At 34.0% G+C, this 25,253-nt stretch overlaps 1 protein-coding gene across 1 annotated transcript; it reads right to left on the bottom strand.

Moving 5' to 3' along the window:
• Nucleotides 1-15,802: 15,802 nt before the first annotated feature.
• Nucleotides 15,803-17,458, bottom strand: LOC149147473 (cyclin-dependent kinases regulatory subunit 1-like). Its single transcript, XM_089440969.1, has 3 exons — nt 17,406-17,458; nt 17,242-17,302; nt 15,803-15,943 (listed from the first exon to the last, which is right to left on the bottom strand). Exons 1-3 carry the CDS (start codon nt 17,456-17,458, stop codon nt 15,803-15,805), a joined length of 255 nt encoding a protein of 84 aa, XP_089297095.1.
• Nucleotides 17,459-25,253: the final 7,795 nt, after the last annotated feature.

Here is a 25,253-nt window from a genome sequence, read left to right as displayed (position 1 = left end):
AAATCATATATCTTTCCAATAAATGACATATATTTGTGCAAATCTCCTCATTTTTAATTTTGACAAAGAGATATTTGTTAGATAAATATTAATTAGTTTTTTTAGATTATTGATGAAATAAATATTATTAATTTATTTAAATAATAATAATGATAATAATAGTTTATTAAAATCAATAAATTCTGTGAAACTTATAAAAAAATTAAGACTTTTTTAAACTTTATTTTTTATAAAATAAAAATAAAAGATAAAAACAACAAAATCAATCTATTGACGGCAATGACATATATTTGCTTTCTTCTTATTTTTCATTTTAATAAACAGATTAGTCAAATGTTATTGGATTGTTTGATGTTGCTACAAAGTAATATAATTTATGCTGAAATGAAATAATATATATATTATACTATGGTAAACGTATAATTAATTAAAGTAAATTGAGTTGAGCTTAAAACTATTTACATAGATAAAGTATTTGGATATATGAATTTATAAATAAATAAAAATAAATATTTTTACATTATCAAAAGCCCCATAAACATTTTTTCCTCTTTTGATATAGAAAAAATAGATCAAGATCATGTTTCTGTCTTTGTCGGCACTTCGAAAATTGGTTGTGTGCAAGAATTGTGTTCTATTAAATTCTGCACCATCGCCGATTGAGTGGAAGTCAAACAGAATAACTCTATGCTTTTCATTGCATTGCAAGAGAACGTTTTCTGCACCAAGAAGCACCATGATTAATCCATTTCTTCATTTCGATTGAGTGGAAGTCAAACAGAATAACTCTATGCTTTTCATTGCATTGCAAGAGAACGTTTTCTGCACCAAGAAGCACCATGATTAATCCATTTCTTCATTTCTGCACCAAGAAGCTCGTCCCATGAAAATGGAATCCAGTGACAGTAATAATACAAATATTGTGAGATTGATGAGCTGCGATGGCAAAATATTCCAAGTGGAGGGCTCGGTGGCTTCTCAGTTCCAGATTATAAAGAAGGTGATGGACGACTTGGGCACCCACACAACTATTCCTCTGCCTCTCGTTTCCAGCGACATTTTGGAAAAGGTGATCTAATACCGCACATATCATGTGATTCATGCGGGATTCAGAGTTCCTTGAAAGCCTCGATAATCATGAAACCCTTTTGATAGTGGTAGTGGCGGCCAATTATCTGTGTATAAAGTGTCTTCTGGACTTGACGTGTAAAGCTATCGCTCACATGATCAGAGGTACAACTCCCGATTTTTCCAATCCTCAATATTCAAGATGAAATCCAAAACACCCTCTAAGTTTTCAAACACTGGAAACTATGGCATGAGAAGAACTTTTTAAAAAAAGTTCAAACACTGGAAACTATGGCATGAGGACATTTAAAAAAAAGTTAGATTACACTATGGGGAGGCAAAAACATAACAAAACAACAAAATGAAGCCTATAGGAGGTCAATAGAGCAATGCAAAGGAGTCGTCCGATCTGGCCGATCAACGGTCCAGATAGGATTGGAAAATCGCAAGCGGCAGTGGAGGGAGGCTATCGGTAGAAACCACATGGTATATGCGACAGCGATTAGCGGGGTATCAAGCGCTCAGATCGACGGCCCAAGTTGAATCACAATCGGCGATTACAAGGGAGCACTTACAAATGGCCCGGGGGTATGTGCTATATGTGATTGTGGTCAATCCCATCGCAATGGAGTATTACAATGGAGCGTGGCCTATATAAACATAACTCGTGATAGTTGTACCCGATAACATTATAAATGATGTTTGATATAATTTGAGATTCGGAAAACAGGTTTTTCCTTTGTATTTGTGTTTTTCGTTAAATAAACTAAATACAAGGGATAAAGCGCCGACGCGATGAAACTGAACCTGAAAGGGTTTATCAATGCTATTGTATATTATTTCAAGTCCGATATAAGCTAGATTTTTATGTTTAATGTATTTTCTTAATACAAAGGAAACAAGCGGGATTTCGGGCAGCCATAGGCGATAACTCGTTTTGGCTGGGGTCCGCCTGAGCCCATACATTGGCTACCACGTGTCCACGCTAAGGAGAGAGAAAACCACCCTTATTGAGTGGTTAACCCCTGTACGAAAGAGCCGCCTGAAATGAACCACAACCGTTGGATCTAGATCTCCCAGATCAACGGTGGAGATGCGATGTCGATATACATGCAAACCCGATAGTAGTTATAAGGAGGATTCATAATGTTTCAAGTTCGATAAATGACAATTTGGCAGAATTTCACAGTTTTCAATGTATTTCTCTGTGTAAACAGAGAATGGTTATTTCAGGGATTTCAGAGGCCCGATGACCCATTCTGTTACAGAACAGGTGGCCACCATCCCTAAAGGCATTTAGCAATGATTTCTAATGCTCAAAAGGAGATCTGAGCGGATAGAGGATGGGAAGCCAGAAAGCCCGAGAAGGAGAAACGGACAGACAACGCCAATTGGCTTTAAAGCCATAGACTGCCAGAAATAGAGACAAGTAGTGTTGAGACAAAGCAACAGAGACAGAGAGTTAGTGAGGAGAGTCTGTGTACTCAAAAAAGACTTGGGGGATCCATGTAAAGCCTTATTGTTTTGTATCTGTTCTGTGAGGCTCAATTTAAGCTCATTATTGTAAAGCTCTATTTTGAATGCATAATAGAAAGGTCACCACTATAGGCTAGACCAGGAGACGTAGCCGAGGAGTGTTAGGTGAACTCCTTATTAAACTTGTTGTGTTGATATGTGTTTGTCTACTATGTTCTTGTTGGCATTATGATACAAGTGTTGTCCTTGATGGCAACTCACTCAGAGGATGGTACAGGTGATGACAACTTAATCAGAGGACAGATCTTAGTACAGCACGCCAAGAAAGTTCATACACGCAGGTTCATTAAGCCCAAGTCGCGTATACACGCTGGTTCACTATATACCAAGTCGCGTGTACGCAGGTTCGCTATATACCAAGTAGGGTATACACGCAATTTCATGAACGGAAAAGAGCGTACATGTCAGAAAGCTTACTTTTGGTCTGTGGTAGTTAGTCCTTGGAATTTGAGCCTATGGTTTTGGACCATGGAGTCTCGACAGACGTGTTGATCCCTAGTATTGAGTTGATGGTATTGGGTTACTATGGTTTTGGACCGTGGTATTGTGAAGGGCCTAAAGCTATATAAGGAGAAAGATCATTAGGCCAATTGGTGCAAGAGTGTGTGGGTGATGAAGATCTGAGGAAGTGTGAGATCCAAGTGCTGGTTATGGGTTGGTGATCTGAACCAAGGTTTCACTCATGTGGAGGATGATGAATGTTGGAACGAGATCTCAAGGCTTGGAATGATTATCTTCATATGGTTTGACTGTGAATAGACTAGATCTATTGACGCATGTTTATTGTTATGATCTGGGTATGTTTTGATGTCTGATATAGCTGCGGAGCTTTAAGTTTGAATTTACAGATCTGTACGCGGGTTGTCTTTGGTAAAAGAGCGTATACACGCAGGTTGGGTTCGTTGAAGTAGCGTATACAATGTGAAGTATGAAGATGGAGTTGGATCTGGTTGTTGTTATGTTGTCTGTGTTCTTGACAGGGTTTCAGTGATTCAGTATTGGGTGATTCAGAGATTGATGATGCAGGTTGTACTACAATGGTGATTGCTTCATGGATCCAGTATGAAAATGTACGAAACGTGGTCCCGGGAAGATCGTAGGCCGGCACCTACGTACTGTTAAACATATCAGCCAGTACAAGAGCCAGGGGGTTGTAGCTCCCTTCCAGGAGCAGCTGGAAAATGAGTGAAGGTTGTAGCCTTCTGTACGGTTGGCACCTACGTACTAGTAAATGGATCGGCTAGTACAAGAGCTATGAGGGTTGTAGCCCTCTGCAGGTTGTAGCCTGCGTGCTGGTAAATGACTGCACCAGTACATTGTAAAAGAAGTTTCTTATTAAAGAAGAAAGAGACGAATTGCAGCAGGTGGTTTTCACCCACATTGGGTTTCCACCTTATATCATGGTGTTCATGTGTGTGGCTTTTGTGTGATGATATTTTCTGTTATATTGCACCTGTTTACTGTTAATATGGTTAATAATGTTCTGATGCATTTACTGAAGACAAGCTAACTAAATCATAAGATCTCTGGATATACGCTAGTTGCTTTAGACACAGTAGCGTGTACACGCGGGTTCACTTAACTCAAGTAGCGTATATGTTTCTGAGTATGAAATTTGAAAAGTATTGCTGATCTGATAATACTGATTCACCCCCCCCCCCGTCTCAGTATTATTTCCAACAATTGGTATCAGAGCAGGTCCTTCAGAGAAGCTTGATCGCTTGAAGGAGATTCGTAGAACAATGGGGAAGAAAGCACGTCAGAAGAGGAAGACAGCCCAAAGGAACAATGACAACGTGCTGTTGAGTGGAAGCAAGAATTCAGATCCTGAATCACCTCAGAATGAAGACGGACAAACAAATGAAGCATCAGATCAAACCATAGATTAGCAAGATCTACCTAGCAAAAAGGAGAATGCCCTCAAAGAAGAAATCATCAGATTAGAAGATCAGTTGGAATGTGCCTCCAGAATTCGACAAATGCTGCTAGCGCTGAATAAAGAGCAAGAAAACGAGATCCTCAAACTAAGGCATCAGCTGGATGAAGGAAGGAAAGCTGAAGAGACCTTGAAGAAGGAATGTCTGGAAAAAGAAGAACAACATCAAGTTGAGGTAAATATCTTGAAAAGTAAATTAGAAGAGAAAGATAAACTATTACGATTTCAAGATGGTACTAAGATCTTGGATGATATTCTTAGTAGTCAAAGGTCCCCTGCTATCAAAACTGGTCTTGGTTTTCATGAGTCTATTGAAGGTGAATCTGGTTCACAAAGTAAGACAAGAATCTCTAATGCAAAATCTGAAAGGCTCTACAAGGAGATGAAAGGTCAACCTCATCAACAATCAAGGAAAGAGACTCCTCAAAGAAAATCTTTTACTCCTCCCATGAATAATGTTGAATGTTATGTATGTCATAATCTTGGACATGTTGCAGCCATATGTAGAAGAAGAAGGTTTCAAGACCATCATGCAGAAAGATCATCACATTCAAGGTACTTTAATGGATATTGCTTTTCTTGCAATATGTTTGGCCACAAAGCTGCTGATTGCTATAGGAGGAATATGAAACATGTAAGATGATATGCATGTAACAAGTTTGGACATAGAGCAAAGGATTGCAGGAACAAAGCTCATGATAAGAAGAAATCGTCAACATGCCTGAAGATATGGAAGAAGAAGGAAGTTCAGTCAGAAAAATGTGGCACAACACAGGGTACTCAGCACAGCACAGACATAACAGACTCTGGGGGAGCTGAAGGCATAGAACTTCAGTGTTCTAATTCTCATACACAAGTTTAATGAAGGGAAGTCGCGTATATACGCGAGTTTCACACTGCAAAATCGCGTATATGTCAGTCTGAAGAAATGCAGTGGGGATAGGCTCAGAAAAGGGGTCTGATATGATTCAGTCCAATATCTGCTCTCTTGGTTAACGTTTACAGTCTGCTGAGGATGTCTAGAAATGTCTTGATACTTATGGCACAGGCTCAGGGGGAGCATATACTTCAAATAATGCATTGTTGGCATTATGGTTAGAAGTTGTTGATAAAGTCTATGAAGCTAAATGATACATATTTTTGTTTGATCAAAGGAATGGTATTGCAGGCTGATGCTTAAGGTACAGATCATGATGCTGCTGGTGGCTTTCATAAGTCTTGGTCTAGATATTTCATCACTATGTCATGTATCTCTTTTGTCTGATGTCAAGGTCATGTAACGGCCTATGTTGGTTTCCCCACTATGCCTGGGATGAATGATGTAATGTTCATGTCTTATCATGAGTAAACTCTTAATGTATCTCCACATGGTTAGGTGGATGAGTCAATATTGGTATATCCCCACCAGGTTGGGTGATGAATGTATGTATTGAGTCTTTTGGTAATAGGAAGGTCTTCTATGATGTATAAGTCTTTGTTCTTCTTGAAGAACATCTTTTGCAGATCTTGCCTACAGTCAAGGGGAGCATGAAAAGCACAATTCAGCAAGAGCAGGATGGATAGATTGGTACACTTTGGCATACACAAAGGGGGAGCACATTTGGAGATTTCAGCAGGTACTGAGGGGGAGTATGGACAGTAGAAGGTATACCAAAGAAGAAAATATCTTGGTCCGCCCTTTGCCCTTGATGTCAAATGGGGAGAGTGACTTGGTGTGGTGGTTGCCATCAAGTCCAAAGGGGGAGATTGTTGGCATTATGATACAAGTGTTGTCCTTGATGGCAACTCACTCAAAGGATGGTACAGGTGATGGCAAATTAATCAGAGGACAAATCTTAGTACAGCAGGCCAAGAAAGTTCATACACGCAGGTTCATTAAGCCCAAGTCGCGTATACACGTTGGTTCACTATATACCAAGTCGCGTGTACGCAGGTTCGCTATATACCAAGTAGGGTATACACGCAGTTTCATGAACAGAAAAGAGCGTACATGTCGGAAAGCTTACTTTTGGTCCGTGGTAGTTAGTCCTTGGAATTTGTGCCTATGGTTTTGGACCATGGAGTCTTGACAGACGTGTTGATCCCTAGTATTGAGTTGATGGTATTGGGTTACTATGGTTTCGGACCGTGGTATTGTGAAGGGCCTAAAGCTATATAAGGAGAAAGATCATTAGGCCAAATGGTGCAAGAGTGTGTGGGTGATGAAGATCTGAGGAAGTGTGAGATCCAAGTGCTGGTTATGGGTTGGTGATCTGAACCAAGGTTTCACTCATGTGGACGATGATGAATGATGGAACGAGATCTCAAGGATTGGAATGATTATCTTCATATGGTTTGACTGTGAATAGACTAGATCTATTGACGCGTGTTTACTGTTATGATCTGGGTATGTTTTGATGTCTGATATAGCTGCGGAGCTTTAAGTCTGAATTTACAGATCTGTACGCGGGTTGTCTTTGGTAAAAGAGCGTATACACACAGGTTGGGTTCGTTGAAGTAGCGTAGACAATGTGAAGTATGAAGATGGAGTTGGATCTGGTTGTTGTTATGTTGTCTGTGTTCTTGACAGGGTTTCAGTGATTCAGTATTGGGTGATTCAGAGATTGATGATGCAGGTTGTACTACAATGGTGATTGCTTCATGGATCCAGTATGAAAATGTATGAAACGTGGTCCCGGGAAGATCGTAGGCCGGCACCTATGTACTGGTAAACATATCAGCCAGTACAAGAGCCAGGGGGTTGTAGCTCCCTTCCAGGAGCAGCTGGAAAACGAGTGAAGGTTGTAGCCTTCTGTAGGGTTGGAACCTACATACTAGTAAATGGATCGGCTAGTACAAGAGCTATGAGGGTTGTAGCCCTTTGCAGGTTGTAGCCTGCGTGCTGGTAAATGACTGCACCAGTACATTGTAAAAGAAGTTTCTTATTAAAGAAGAAAGAGACGAATTGCAGCAGGTGGTTTTCACCCACATTGGGTTTCCACCTTATATAATGGTGTTCATGTGTGTGGCTTTTGTGTGATGATCTATTCTGTTATACTGCACCTGTTTATTGTTAATATGGTTAATAATGTTCTGATGCATTTACTGAAGACAAGCTAACTAAATCATAAGATCTCTGGATATACGCTAGTTGCTTTAGACACAGTAGCGTGTACACGCGGGTTCACTTAACTGAAGTAGCGTATATGTTTCTGAGTATGAAATTTGAAAAGTATTACTGATCTGATAATACTGATTCACCCCCCCCCCCCCCCCCCCCTCTCAGTATTATTTCCAACAGTTCTTTAACTACTTCCTTGTCTATGTATTGCACAATCTTATCGATCCATTGCAGAAAGTAACATAGGCATATCCAACCACATGAGTATGTAATACCTTAATAATTGTCTAAGATCTCTTTTTCAGATCAAGATGATTCAACATCTCACCTCTAGGTGTGGCAACGAGGCAGGCCTAGACATCAATTGCTATCATATACTGCATTTCTAAATAATGTTGAATTTCAATGATTTATGCTCTCTAATATTTGTCTAAGATGTCATTTTCATATCAAGATGATTCAACTTCTCACCGCTAGGTGTGGCAGCGAGGCAGGCCTGGACATCAGTTGCTATCATATACTGTGTTTCTAAAGAATGTTGAATTTCAATGATTTATGCTCTCTAATATTAGTTTCTTTGTCATGTTAGTTCATTTGTAATGATGTGACACTAGTTTTTTCATCAGAATTTCCAAACATTTATTTTTATTGTAGTTTCACACAAACTTTTTTATGTAATCAAATCATGTTGTTGGTTTTGTAATGTCAAATCGTGACAATGTTTCTCCCATTACTATATTGGATAAATTGTGACAATGTCACATTATCAGATAAATTGTTTGTTATTTTTGTAATGTCATGTTACGATAATGTTTCAAATTTGGTCAATAGATACATTCGAGTGTAATGACACATTGCCACAATATTTGTCACATCTACACGTGAGACAATGTTTATCACAATGCAACATTAGATAAAAGTGTACCATTTTGAAATCAAAACATGTTTGTTACAATGTGTGACATTGCTCTGTTTGTCACATTAGTTCGTTTGGCACAATGTGACGCTAGTTTTCTTTTCATTGCATTGTCTAAGAATTAGTTTTCATAGAAATTTCACACAAATTTTTTGGCTTGAGAGTGATGTCATTATATACGAAGAGTTTGTTATTGATGCTTCAGGAGGGAGAGAGAATGCGAGTGAGTTATTGTTATTATTTCTTGTTATTTCCATAGGGAGTGAGAGAGTTTGCTATTGCATAGTTATTGGATGACTGATAATTTTTTTATACCCTTAATGTTCTCATCCCTTTTCTATTCATGTCAAAGGGGAAGAGGGTTAGAAAATTTGTATGTGAGAGGCCAAAAGTTAGGAGATATATTTTTTGGATGGTTCAATTGGAGCTTGTTTTTAGAGGCCAGTTATATGGTTCAATTAGGATTGCCATCAATGCCAAAGGGGGATATTGTTAGTATTATGGCTTAGTTGTTTGTTGGCATTGATGTCAACATGGTGGTTTTGGTGATGAGTTGCATTGTTGATAGTTGGCATTGATGTCAACCTGGTAGCATGTGTTGTAGACGTGTTTTCATGCACATGCTTGATTTGTATAGGGTGTTGAGAAGCTACTACTAGTCGATAGTGGTTGGATACTATCAAGTCATGTTTTATGGGATGTCTTATGATAGATGTGTGTTTGGATTGAATTTGTCGAGTGTGACTAGTTGTAGGGCTTCTCACTGATATGTCGAAGATGTGCAGGTGTATTAGGAAGAGTAGAGACTTATTAGCATGATTTCAACGAGTTTCACATACTCATCACTCAATGAGTTTTGAATGGTTCTATAGAGCCTTGAAATGTGCTTGATAAGGTGATGAAATGATTCTACAAGGTTGGGAGATGGTTGCAGGCATAGATAATCAGGTTCAGGAACAGTGAGATCTGAGTTAACTTAGTTTTGGAGTTGAAGAATGGGTAACAAAGGTTACCAGTGCATTACGAACATTAGTGACTTAAGTTTCCTTCATTAGACAACTACTACCCATCCCAGTAACTCTCTTCCTCAAGGCAGGCCTTGTGTTACTTCATGTAAATGACTTTTTTCCTTATTGTTCGCACACTCACATGATTTCCAATGGATTTAAACAATGTAATAGCCCATGGTAATGGTTGGGAAATTAAATTTGACTTCATCTATAGATAGAAAGATCATTTAGGTGTGGATTCATTGATGACTTGAGTAGTGGAGATGGTGGCAAAAATTGTCTAACAAGAGGAACAAATCGACCATTGTTAGGTTGCAATATTGAGTAGGGCGAGAAAAATTAAGTGCAGAAAGAGGATAGAAATCTCCTACAATAGATGAATATTCAAATGTCAAGTTTCTAGAGAAGAGTATACATAGAATTCAATGGCGAAGATTAGAAGTTAGTGAAGTGCATGGAGAGATTTATTTTAGTAATTGAAAGGGAAGAGTCAATTTTGTAGTCAGTGATATAGGTTGTAAAGGTTGTTATAAGAGAAAATTATAGGCATAATGTATTAGATAAAATCTTCATGGCTGCGATTTAGCTCACAACATGTTATGGCAGAGACGAGCACTAATGTGTAGTTCTATTTTTGCATGACTAAACCAGTTGAGATTAGAAGTAGAAGTGTTTCAAAAAGACTAGAAGTAGCCCCCTACGGGTGAGAGCTTTTATTTAGACTTTATGTTATCAAATGATGGTGCTATTAGGTTTCTCATGTTGAACAAATTGAGAACCCAATTTTAAAATGTATGAAACCTAATCCGCATGGAGGAAGTGAAGGCGCAGAGGCTTAAGACTAGATAATGATTCGATAGATTCAACATAAGGAACAAATTTCTCAATCGAATAGGAGTTGGATAGTCTAATAGGAGTTTGGCGGGGATGACTGGTCATGATGGCTTCTAGTAGATAGATTTCTGTAGATTCATGAGAGAAACAAACTTCCTAATTGATAGGTGCCAAGCTAATTCATATAAAAAAATTTCACTAGATTAATAGATAAATAGAGAAACGTCTCCACTAAAAATACTTGTGTCTTCATGTCTCCATGCTTATGTTGATGTTTTTCTTGGTTATTATGTGTTGAGTTTATATTGCTTTAATATTTAACTTCAGGCAGTGTTATTGACATGCTTATGTTGATGTTTTTCTTGGTTATTATGTGTTGAATTTATGTTGCTTTAATATTTAACTTCAGGCACTGTTATTCTTGTGTGTGGTTAATTGAGTTTTGGCAAAAGTTCTAAATTTATATAAAAAGCATTATTACTGATACCCTCCCCTCTCAACAATAAACTAATTTATTATTCCAAAAGTAAATTCCATTTCCCCTTTTTATCTCCATATTTACATCTTACAAAATTTAGTATTAAATTAACCTAAACGAACACCTATATATCATAATAGTTTAAGCTCAACTACACTCAAACCTTTAGTTTTCCATCTCTTCAATTTAGTATTAAATTAACCTAAACGAACACCTATATATCATAATAGTTTAAGCTCAACTACACTCAAACCTTTAGTTTTCCATCTCTTCTCTTCTCGAAATTTCCACAATAAAGAGAGAACCAAGTAACGGTTAAACTAAAACTTTTAATAGTTGGTGCTTCCCTTGAAGTGATACTTAGCCTTTTAAATCAACACTCTTATCTTTCAATTTTTGATAACGAAAATTAATAATTGAATGGAAACTTTTATACTCGAACGTACTATTCAATGACTTTTTAAATTAATCTTATAATAAATTTGAAGTAATGATTTTGAATGAAAACTTTAATTATCATCAAGATTATCATGCAAATAATTAACGTTACAAAACAACAAATCGATCCTTTTATCTCCCTTGATATTGACGTTACAATTAAAGGAATGGAGAATTTCAGTTTTACAAGTGTGCATATTATTAAATCAAAATAATAATTAAACAATGTGTTTGAAGTTTGATAGTATTTATTTAATTATATGTATTGTCATGTGTTCTCTCTGAAAAAAAATGTATTGTCATGTGTCACGAGTAAGAGAACGTATCTTTAAAATGAAATGATATATATTTGTGCAAATTTCTTCATATTTGTTAGATAGTAATTTCTTCATATTTTTTTAGACTAAAGATTAAACATAAGTTTAAACGTTATTAATTTATTTAAATGATAATGATATTGGTGATTAATGTTTATGGAGACCAATAAGATATATAAGATTTTATTAGAAAATAAATTAATTGAAATTTTTACCAGTTTTATCGTTATGATATAATAGAAGAGAAAGAAAGACCAAAAAATGGTTATATTAAAGTGGCTACAAAAATAACATCAATACAATGACATATATTTGTTTTCTTCTCACTTTTATTTTAATAAATAAATTAGGTTCAAATGTTATTAAATTATCTCATGTTACTACACAAGTGATATAATTTATGCTAAAATAAATTACTATGTAATTGTTTATATACATATATTTTACTCTGGTAATTTTATAATTAATTAAAGTAATTTGAGGTAAGCTTAAAACTATTTTATATATAAAATATTTAAATTGATAAAATTTATAAATAAAAATTCAAGATTATTTTTAAGCTATTTTAATTAAAATAGTTAATTAAAAAACCATCAAAGAAATTAGCATCATCAAAATCTCCCTTCACAATTTTTTTTTTTCACTTTTACTTCAAAAAAAACCAAAGTTCGAAATCATGTCTACGTCTCTGTGGACCCTTCGAAAATTGGTTGTGCGCGAGAATTGTGTTCTATTAGGGCGATTCCTATTTCTGCCACAGAATTTTAATTAATGCCCCTGACATGGGGGCACGATAAGGAAATATAACCAGGGAGACTGTTTTTTTATTGTGTTCTATTAGGGCGATTCCTATTTCTGCCACAGAATTTTAATTAATGCCCCTGACATGGGGGCACGATAAGGAAATATAACCAGGGAGACTGTTTTTTTTTCTCCTCCAGTTTTTTCTCGCGTTATATTTTCTTATCGTGCCCCCATGTCAGAGGCATTAATTAAAATTCTGTGGCGGAAATAGGAATCGCGGTTCTATTAGTATGAACGACAGGAATTAAATTCTACACCATCACCGATAGCATGGACGCAACATTTCATTTCAGTCCGACGCAACATTGCAATATACGCTTTCTGCAACATTAATCCATTTCTTCATTTCATTCACGTGTCTACTCGTTCCATGAAAATGGAATCCAGTGACAGTAATAATACAAGTATTTTGAGAGTGATGAGCTGCGATGGAAAAATATTCCAAAGTGGAAGGCGCGGTGGCTTCATGAATTGTGGTGTTGTAGGTATGTAGAGGTTTGCTAAGGTCTTAAAGGTGCTTGACAAGAAGTTGATGAAGTTACTTGAAGATCCGGGTAGAGGAGCTTTGACTTTTCTTAATTTGGAGTAGTAGTTCGATTTGTCAATTTCGGCATAGCATCATTATACTAGTGATGCACACTCTCTCTATCTCTCCCTTATCACTCTCTCTTTCTCTGCCCACCTTTTTCTCTCTGTCTTTCTTCTTCCCTCCCTCTCTCTCCCACTCCAACTCCATGTCTCTCTCCTCTCTCTTGATCTTCTTTGTTTTCCTTCCTCTCTCCCTTTCTCTCCCACCTCTCTTTGTCTCACCTCCCCCCTCCCTCACTCTCTTATCTTCCCTCCAACTCTATCACTATCTCTCTCCCTCTCTCCTTCTCTCTCTCCCCTCTCCATCTCTTTGTCTCCTTCTCTCTCTCTTCCCCTACTATCCCTCTCTCTTTCCTCTCCTCTCCTCCCTCTTCCCTCCTCTACCCTCTCCCTCACTCTCTGTATGTCTCTCCCTTGTCACTCCCTCCCTCTCTTTGCCTCTATCTCTCTATCTTTGTTCTTTCCTCCCTCTCTCACTCCAACTCCATCTCTCTCCCTCTCTCTTCCCTCAAGATTTGTCACTATCTCCCTCCCTCTCCCTCTCTTAATTTTGGTCCCATTGTCTTGTGTTTACCAAAGTATCTATATTAATAAAATCAAACACTATCATCCATCTATTATTGTTAGTCACTTTGTTTGCTCTCATCGCTTGGATCCTTACTTAAGATGAATCTATATTGTTGGTTCTTAATATTATTTCTATTATATAAATTTCACATCTTTATATATAAAAGTATTCTCATTCTTAAATTTATTGAAACCTTGTTTTAATTTCTATGGGAATATTTTTAGTAGTCGGGGATAGAGGGCTTAGATGTATCTCAAAAGTAGTAACTTTTTTCCTTTTAGATTCAATTTAAAAAATGTTATGAAATGAAATTAAAATAAAATATTTTATATAATATTTTGATTGTGAAATAAGTTATTGTTTATAGGAATGTTGTATTGATAAGCCATTTTAGTGGCTCATGGTATTGTAACAACACTTATTTACAAGTTAATAATATCCATGTTAAATTGGGGATCAATATTCATGGTTAAGAATCTTATCATATTGTTATAAAATATTTTAATTGTGAAATAAGTTATGATTTTTGAGCATGTGGTATTGATAAGTCATGGTCCTAGCCCATGGCATTGTAACAAGGCCTATTTACAAGTTAATAATATACATGTTAAACTGGGGGTGAATATCCATGGTGAAGCATCTTATCATATTTTTATAAAATATTTTATGGGGGTGAATATCCATGGTTAACCATCTTATCATATTGTTATAAAATATTTTCATTGTGAAATAAGTTATGGTTTTTGGGCATGTGGTGTTGATAAGCCATGGTATTGGCCCATGGTAGTGTAACAAAGTTTATTAATTTTTTATTATCAAGTGAACCAACAATTTTAAATGTTGAGTTTATTACTTTTAGCTTTTTATTATTTTTTAATTGAGGCCACATTTAATTTTTTTTACATAGTTACATTACACCTATAAAGCTACCCTATGGGCCCAATAAATATAAAAACAAAATTACTCAATAACTAAACCTTAATATCTTATATTGTGAACAAAATAGTTTAAAAAATTACTAAAATTGATTTTAGGTATACTTTTTATATATAGAAATAAAATTACGTATGCATGTATTATCTAAGAAGGTGCAACCATACTAGTTCCTCCCTGCATTCTTTCCCTACTACATTTCTAACTAACAAACAATATTTAAATACACTTAAACACATCTCTAAAAAATTGAAAATGGCGCTCACTATGTTACCTCAAAATTCTCACATGTCAAACTATATCACTTGAGAATTCTAAAAATTGAGTCTAAAACTTCACTCATAAATTTATAACAAAAATAAGATACATTCAAAATTATATTAAATCAAAATCTAAAATTTTAACTACATATGCTTAAACATTTCTATAAGCTTCTTCATAAATTTTTTTTTTAAATCCTAAAAAAATAAATATTATGAAGCAAAAACCTTGAAATATATTATGAACTAAATACCTTGAAATAGATACAAAGAAAATGACAACAATCCACTTAGGGAAATATCCTTTTACAGTAAATCCAATACAAAGACAAGTTAGGGTAATTTTAAAAAAGAGAAGGCATGACAACAATCCACTTAGGGAAATATCCTTTTACAGTAAATCCAATACAAAGACAAGTTAGGGTACTCTTAAAAAAGAGAAGGCATAGTTATGAGAAAATAGCATAATGAATTTCTTTTACTCTACAAACTAGTATAATAATATATTAATAAAAAATACTTGAAAGACATGCATGTAGACTTTTTTTTTTATATATATATAATAATGAATTTTGTTGCTTTGTATAACAATACTATTAAATTGCCATTATCAAATATCAATACCATAACAAAAACCCAATAATTCCCAATCTTATTTCTTCACTATTAAATTAAATATATCAACTAGTTAAAATATTAAAACAAAAAATTAAATACACACAAAAATAAGAATCAATAATACTGCAACATTAATACAAAACAATTAAATTGAAAATAGAAATAAAGTTAGAATTTAATAATAACTTCGCTAACCTTAATCAATCAGCTTGTAAACTTTATCTTTTTAACAACGTTAAATTCACTAAAATCATGCACATTGCCAAAATTGAGCTATCATGGAAACTTGTTCCTTAACATCAACTTCACTTGAAGTAACCAATAAGAATTAATATACATTTCATACTTTTATTATTCTAAATGTATAGTCAAATTACTCATAGCTTGAACGCAGGTCATCAACTTTGTTGGGCTTCCTGTTGGTCGCTTTGCTGGTAATTCAAAGGTTTTCTGAATAACAGAATGTGCGGTTCAGGGCGGTGAATAGCATAGTGCGCCCACCCGCGAGACTGCCGAACCCCAAGTGCTCGCCACTCATTCTGCAAAAATAACTACGTTAGTTCAAATCAATTGAACCATCATTAAAAGACGAAAACCATAAACAAAATCCAACTCTGTTAAAAAATAGAAGAAAAGCGCTGCCCAATAAAATGATTTGTATAATAATCTGAGAAGATAAAATAGGATATCCCGGAAAAATAAACAGTAAGTGGGCAGCTAAAAACAGAAGAAAGAAAACGTGGTTCAATCATTGGAAGAAATTAATGACACAAAAGACAACGTGGTTTGATCATTGGCAGCAATTAATGACACAATCTTCTCTACAAGAACCCAATGCAAAATAATTAAATATGACACAAAATAACTTCAGAAAATAAGAGCCCAAATACTATGAGGGAAAATAACAGCCCTCTCACTTCAGAAATGGCCACAATAAATTGCAAAAGCCAACCACTAGTGTGCGCATAATGTTTGGAGAGATTCATTGGTGGGTACTTTCCTCCATCTATTTCTACACCTAACGGACAAAAGAAAATGAATTGTAGCTCTGGTGGTTGGTGAATGAATAATAAGAATTTTAGCTCTGGTGAATAATTTGTTTAGTTCAAGTTTTTAAATACATAAATTGTAACTCAAAAGTTACATTTGGTGTAATATTGACAGCTATCAAAAAAACTTACAGGTAGATGGTCAGTTTTAATTAATTAAGTTTGCAGAGTTTTAATTAATTATGTTTTGAAGAAATTTTAAACTATTTAATAATAATAATAATAATAATAATAATAATAATAATAATAATTATTTAATTTCAATGTTAAGATTAGGTTAAATTTTAAATATGTTTAATGGTCAATATTAAATAGACATTATGTTGAATGTAAATTTCTCCAAAATATACAAATAGGTTTACATGTAGCTGGCCATTTAACTATTTTAAAAATATCATGTTTATTTCAAACTATGTAAACATTAAATTCAGTTTATGATGTATGCAAAAGATATCCTGGTTGCAGATTCAGTTCATAACCGAGAGAAAATTCCAAAATAAGTTACTTCAATTCAGCTCATGTGATACAGGGAAAGTAAACCCTTCCAAAAGAAAAATAATATCTCATTTTACAAAAATACTGAAAAGAAATTTTTTCTTAATGATGTTAAATAGAACAAGCCCATGATAAAGATTCATATAATGTTGTTCCAACAATGTAATTGAAAGCTAAATCCTAAGTGCGCAACATGCGATTTATTTTCTTCTTATCGAAAGACCCAGAAAAAGAGAATGTGTGGCACACTGCATTCTACAAAATAATGACATTAAATTCGACCCCAGGCTTACCTCAGTCAAAAGGCGATCCTTAGGAAGAAGCCGCGCAACATCAGGGGGAAGCGTCGCGTGCCTGACCAAACAAACAGACATCACATTCAAACCCTAATTTGTAATTAGTCTTCAAACCCTAATTTGTAGACCCTGAAAGGAGAAGTTGTGAGAAATGTTATAACCTGTATTCATAGTTATCGTCGTAGTATTTCTCCGAGTACTGAATTTCAGACATTTTTCGGCCGGTAAAATAATCAAGAAATCCCCAAAGCTTCTGACTGTTATAGAATGGAGTGCGGTTTGAACGAAAGAAACTAAATTAATACCAGCTGAAACAGGCGAGCCTGCAACAACAAAATCCCAGTAAAGCGAAAACAGTGAAGGACGGAAACGTAGAATATTTAGCAGATTGGATTGGAGATACGTCACAGAAAATCGTTAACAATGCTTCGAAATACGACTTCGGTTACAGGTAAATTAAAGAAGAGAAACAACATTTATAGTTTTCGAATTGGTGCGACACTTCTCAATTTCATTTCATACGCCAAAAGAGGTTCCTTGCTAACGTTCACTTTTCTTTAATTGATTTTTAATTTTGAGAAATCCGACGCGTGAAATCTTTTGATTTTATCTTTTTAAATAATTAATTATTCCAAAATTTTAGTGGAAGTAGAGAGTTAAATTAAATTATTAATAAATTAGCATAATCATATTTATTAATGTGTTGATATAAGTGGATTGATTGAGATATAAAAGGTAGAAAATTTTATTGATACATTAATAAATGTAGTTGTATTAGTGATATGTAGTTGTATTAGTGATAACGGATTTATGTGGGGAGGATTTATTTACCATGGTTGATGAGATTCACTTACATTCAAGAAGGTTGACCAAGTTTGACCATGGTTAACCATTGATGCACTAATAACCATGGTCAATGTGTTCAGCCACATATGAGCTTATAACCATGGTCAATGCTTTTAATTACAAATGAGCTTATAAGAGCATGGTTGACTATGATAAAGTATCGTTAACTAAGGGTGAACATGGTTAACCATAGTTTTGAAATGTTTAATAATAGATGAATATGGTTGACCATGTTTAATATGTTTGATAAAGTAGTTGACCGTAGATGTCCATGGATGATCATGGTGGTCATGGTTGATTATGGTGACCATGTTTAACCATTATCGAGTTGTCTCTAGCAAGGTTGAACATCATTGACTACATTTGAGTAGGTTGACTATGGTTGAACATACTTTATATGTTGGATATTTTAGTTATGGTTAACTATGTTGAATATGATGGATGTGGCTAACTTTGTTGACTATGCGATGATGTTGACTATGGTCAAACATGTCATAATGGTTGACCATTATGACCATTATTGTGACATTGAGAATATATGTCCATTCTTTTGGGAATTTATGTCATATTGTGACAATGTATGTCATAAAACATCATTTTTTTGTCACATTAAGATGTTGGATAAATTACAATGCAATGTCACATAGTGACAACGTTTATGACATTGCAAAGTTGGAGAATGTTTGTCAAATTGTGATGTTGAACAAGTTTTCCTACGATCTGATGTGAGAGCATGTTTGTTATAATGTGATATTGGTTTCTTTGTCATGTTAGTTCATTTGTAATGATGTGAAACTAGTTTTTTTCCAAGCATTTATTTTTATTGTCGTTTTACACAAACTTTTTTATGCAACTAGATCCTGTTGTTGGTTTTGCAATGTCAAATTGTGACAATGTCACATTATTGGATAAATTATTTGTTAGGTTTATAGTTCCATATTACAATAATGTTTTTCACATTTTGTCATTATATACATTGTAGCGTAATGACACATTGCCACAATATTTGTCACATCTACATGTTAGACAATATTTATCACTGTGCAATGTTGGATAAATATGTACCATTTTGACATCAAAACATGTTTGTTACAATGTGTGGCATTTCTCTGTTTGTCACATTAGCTCGTTTGGCATAATGTGATGCTAGATTTTTTTCATTGCATTGTCTAAGAATTTGTTTTCATAGCAATTTCACACAATTTTTTTACACAACCCTATGTGAGAGAGCAACAAAGATATTTGTTTAGGAAGATGTGACATAAAATTTCATTTTCCATTTCTTGTTCATGTCATTTTATTTACACAAAAAACATTGTGATGTTAGTTGTGTAGTGTGATGTAGTGATGATGTGTCATGTTCATAAAAAAAAATAACTATTCTTTTATTTTTTACAATTGTCATGTTGGTTTGTTTGTCACTACATTATGTTGATGTTTTTCATCAGATTATCCCAACATTTTTTTAATATTATTTTCACGCCATTTGCTTTTGAATAATCGCATTGAGATGTTGGTTTTGTAATATGAAATTTTGATGATAGTTTTTTAATTCAAAATAAAATATATTTTAATTTCTTTTTACAATAAAACAAAAAAAAATATTTTATATAAAAAAATGATATTTAAAAAAATGCATGAAAAAATTAATAATAATAATATTAATATAAATAATACTAAAGACATAAACTAAAGTTAATATTAATATTGACATTATTAATAACGTTAATATTAATATTAACTTTTAGTTTATGTCTTTATCATGGTCAATATTATTAATAATGTTAATATTAATACTAACTTAGTTTTATGCCTTTAATATTATTTATATTAATATTAATAATAATATTAATATCTATTTCAACATACAATTTATTTATTGTTAATTATCTTTGATAAAACTACGTTTACTCATTTTAAATATAATTATCACACATAATTTTTATTTATTTATGGATTATTATCTTTGATAAAATTACATTTACTCATTTTAAATATAATTAATACACATGAAAAATAAATTTAAAAATAAAAAATTATAAGATATGTATGTCCTTGTAATATTAAATATAGTAGGAAAAATCCATTAATACCACATCTACATTATATTTTGATTCAAACTTGTGGGAAAAGCACACGTATGGGTGTTTGACAGTCAATGGATAACGGTCATTATTATTTCATCCTTTTCTACTGTTCTATCTTTTATATTAGTGTCATGTATTATTTTGTTACTGTTCTATCTTTTATATTAGTGTCATGTATTATTTTGTTACGAGTTTTGTGTAAGTTTCATTAGAAGTTAGTTTTGAGGCACAATTTTGAGTCCTGGTTTATTGTTAAGTTTTTAAATTTATAAAAGAGATTAGGCAATGGATAACGGTCATTATTATTTCATCCTTTTCTACTGTTCTATCTTTTATATTAGTGTCATGTATTATTTTGTTACGAGTTTTGTGTAAGTTTCATTAGAAGTTAGTTTTGAGGCACAATTTTGAGTCCTGGTTTATTGTTAAGTTTTTAAATTTATAAAAGAGATTATGAGTTAAAATTTAATGGAATAAAATTTGTTGTTATGTTTTTGTTTTTTTAGAGATTATTGTTAGAAATCTGCAGTTTCTAAATCTTAATGTGACCCGGTTAAAAGCATTAAAGCATTAAAGCGTTAAAAGCATTAAAGCATTAAAGCACTAAAGCAGTTTCTAATCTAAAGTATTAGATGTTAAGCGTTGAATTGGTATATGATGGACGTACCAGATTAGAGTTAAATAATATATAAAGGATTGGGTCCTCTCTCTCCCACACAGAAGAGTTGCATTCTTCTCCATCAAGAAGCACATAAAGGAAGTGAGGGCAAGAGGAGAGAAACCGAATTCTGAGAAGAAGACAGAAGACAAAAGACAGAAGATGGCATCCATTACATCTTCCGCTGTTAGCCAAGGTATGTCATCTTAAACAACATATTAAGTTCTGAATGTGAAATATTTGGTATTGATAATCTTGGGCTATTAATGCAAATTTTTACATTTGGTATCAGAGCCACAATCAATAGCTGAATATTTCCTATGATTGCAATTGATCTGTTCTGTGCTTTACTCATGTGATTGAGCCTTCGGGAAACTGTGGGGGTTTCATGAAATGATCACGCATTCATGAGTCCTTTGACTATGCGCTATTGACCCCTGTTTGCATCCTTTCGTTGACCCCTGTTTGCATCCTTTCGTTGTTACCTCTAAGTTTTCGAACTGGGCCTGTCCGTCATGAATTCGACCGGTTCTAGAAATATCCCGGTATTAGATCTTGATCCAATCGAAGCACCGTATTTATATGATCAATTTGTATCTATACGCCATGTCATCCTTGCATGAATAAAAATAACAGAGCGTGTCATATATTGTTTTTGAGTGATGGACTTAGTTTCCCATATATGGACGAAACATGTAAATGCGATGTGCGTATCATGTTCATTTCGAAAGGGAATTATGTTCATTTCGATTTCGAAATTATGTTAATTCATCATGTTCATTTCGATTTCGAAATTATGTTCATTCATCATGTTCATTTCGAAAGAAAATTAAAATTTCATAGTTTCGATGCTCTTTGTATTTTCGAAAGAAAACTAAAATTTCGTATGGCTTTTTATTGTTGGGCCTTATCATGCGTAGAGAACAGTAATGTAATTATTAGTGTCAAAAGTGGACGAGACGTCAATGTAGAAGAATGCCAAAAGTAATTCAAGATTAGCATATGGCCTTGTTTACTCTATTGAGTGTAGAGTTCATGTTTTATATGATATAATGATACATTGATGATCCGGATTCTGAAAATTTTGAGGTTGCATGTCAACCATGGTGTATATTACCGTCGGATATAAAGTTTTCAACCTTTCTTTACAATTTCAGAGTTTTTAGGGTCTTTTCGTGCATCATTTACTGTTTTGGCTTTGCACGATTAAAGTTTACTGGTACAAAATAATTGTTTGAAATTTGGGCATAAAAGTAATTGCTCTATGACTGATTGTTTTGCATAAGGTATGTGTTATAAATTATTTATGCACATGAGATTTATGATTTTGTTAATCACCAAAGTGGTCAAAATCAGAATGTTGTTTTGCATAAGGTATGTGTTATAAATTATTTATGCACATGAGATTTATGATTTTGTTAATCACCAAAGTGGTCAAAATCAGAATAATCATTTAGTGCATAAGTGACATAATGATTATTGATAGAAATTGCCAGTTATAATAATACCAATTAAGAACTGGCGTCACTAATGATAGAACCTGAGAACTTACCCAAAGGAAAGTCTTGTTCTATAACTAGTTGACATGATGAGGTTTGATAAATATTTTGATTAAATAAATATTGATCATCCAAAGATGTCAGTTCTATTTAATTGAATATATTTATTACCTACTTATGTTTTGGTATTTAATTGTGTTAAGTATAATATAGTATCTACCCAAAGGAGTGCTATATTATACTATTATGTCTACATCTGAATCGCGTTAATCATGAGCTTATAGTTATTTCATTTATGATTTGCAGGTTATCTATCTTTCGTATGTTTTGAATCAAATTTAGTTGAAGTTCCCATTAATACATGGTGGCTTGATACTAGTGCTACAACTCATGTTTCCAACAATATGCAGGGATTTCTTACGATCCGAACTATAAATCCAAATGAAGATCGTTTTCTCTTTATGGGAAACAGAATGAAATCTTCAATTGAAGGCATTGGGACTTATCGTCTAATTCTAGAAAGTGAATATGTATTAGACTTATACAGTACCCTTTATGTATCTTCATTATCTAGAAACCTTATTTCCGTAAGTAAGTTGGATAATTCTGGTTTTAGATGTATGTTTGGATCTGGCTGTTTTGATTTATATAAGAATACTGATAATGTTGGTTCTAGTATTCTAATTGATGGTTTATATAAATTGAAACTAAATGACACTTATGTGAATTCCCTGTTGAATGTAGTAAATAATGTTGGATGTAAACGTAGCAGGTTGAATGAAAATTCTACTTTCTTGTGGCATAAACGACTAGGTCATATATCCAAAGAAAGAATGATGAGATTAGTAAGTAATGAAATTTTGTCAAATTTGGACTTTAGTGATCTAGAATTATGTGTGGATTGTATTAAAGGTAAACAAACCAAACATAATAAGAAAGGAGCCACTAGAAGCAGCCAGCTTCTTGAAATAATACACACTGATATTTGCGGACCTATGGACACTCCAGCCTTTAATGGAGAAAAGTATTTCATCACTTTCATTGACGATTTTTCCCGTTATGGTTATGTCTATTTGCTTCATGAAAAATCTCAATCTGTGAATGTCCTTGAGACATTTGTAAAAGAAGTTGAGAGGCAATTAGATAAAAAGGTGAAAATCATAAGGTCTCATAGAGGTGGTGAATATTATGGTAAATATAATGAGTCAGGCCAGTGTCCAGGTCCATTTTCAAAATTCCTCGAAAGTCATGGCATATGTGCGCAATACACAATGCCAGGTACACCACAGCAAAATGGTGTAGCAGAAAGGCGCAATAGGACGTTAATGGATATGATTAGGAGTATGATGTCAGATTCTACACTACCTAAGAATTTGTGGTCGTATGCTCTCAAAACCGCTAACTATTTATTGAATAGGGTTCCGAGTAAAGATGTTCAAAAGACTCCTTTTGAGTTATGGACTAACAGGAAACCTAGCTTAAGACACCTGCATGTTTGGGGTTGTCCAGCGGAAGCGAGAATTTATAATCCACATGAAAAGAAATTAGATTCTCGAACGATCAGTGGGTATTTTTTAGGATACCCTGAGAAATCTAAAGGGTACGTGTTTTACTGTCCTAATCATAGTCCAAGAATTATAGAAACTGGTAATGCAAGATTCATTGAGAATGGTGAAGTCAGTGGGAGTACTAGAAGAGAAATAGTAGAAATAAAGGAAACAAGGGTAAATGTTACATTGCCTAGAATAGTTCCTTCATCTACTATTACTCCAAATGTTGTTCCAGCTGTTGTAGAACAGCATGATGATAATGAACAACATATAAATGAAGAAGTACTTCCTGAAGGAAATGACTTACATAATACTGATATGCATGAACCACAACAAGTAGCATTAAGAAGACCTCAAAGAAATCGAAGGTCAGCTATTTCTGATGATTATGTGGTTTATATGCAAGAATCAGATTATGATATTGGAATCAATAAGGATCCAGTTTCATTTTCACATGCTGTAGAAAGTAAAGAGTCAAAGGAATGGATTAATGCCATGAAAGAAGAAATGAAATCCATGCAACATAATGAAGTTTGGGATCTCGTTGAGTTACCACATGGCTGTAAAAGAGTCGGATGCAAATGGGTTTTTAAAACCAAACACGACTCTAGTGGTAATATCGAACGGTATAAAGCTAGACTTGTTGCTAAGGGTTACACTCAGAAAGATGGTGTTGATTACAAGGAGACATTTTCTCCTGTTTCGAAAAAGGACTCGCTAAGAATAATAATGGCATTAGTAGCTCATTATGATTTGGAGTTACATCAAATGGATGTGAAAACAACCTTTCTGAATGGAGATCTTGATGAGGATGTTTATATGGATCAACCTGAGCGTTTTTCTGTAGAAGGTAAAGAACAATTGGTGTGTAAACTTAAGAAGTCAATATATGGGCTTAAACAAGAATCCCGGCAATGGTATATTAAGTTCAATACCATTATTACATCTTTTGGTTTTAAGGAAAATACGGTTGATCACTGTATATACCTAAAGATAAGTGGGAGCAAGTTTATTTTTCTGGTCCTTTATGTTGATGACATCTTGCTTACTGCAAATAATTTAAGTATATTGCATGAGACTAAGGAATTTCTCTCAACGAAATTTGAAATGAAAGATATGGGAGAGGCATCCTATGTGATTGGAATAGAAATATTCCGTGATTGATCACAAGGAATATTGGGATTGTCTCAGAAAGGATATGTCGAAAGGATTCTAGAGAGATTTGGAATGAGTAAGTGTTCACCTGGAATAGTTCCTGTACAGAAAGGTGATAAATTCAATCTCATGCAATGTCCTATGAATGATGTTGAACGAAAGGAAATGGAATCAATTCCATATGCATCTGTTGTAGGTAGCCTAATGTATGCTC

This window comes from Pinus tabuliformis, chromosome 9 (assembly GCF_031772625.1).
Source record: "Pinus tabuliformis cultivar Carrire ecotype Pingquan chromosome 9, CPIR1, whole genome shotgun sequence".
In the NCBI taxonomy this organism is placed as follows: domain Eukaryota; kingdom Viridiplantae; phylum Streptophyta; class Pinopsida; order Pinales; family Pinaceae; genus Pinus; species Pinus tabuliformis.
This window is presented reverse-complemented; position numbering and strand designations above follow the sequence as displayed.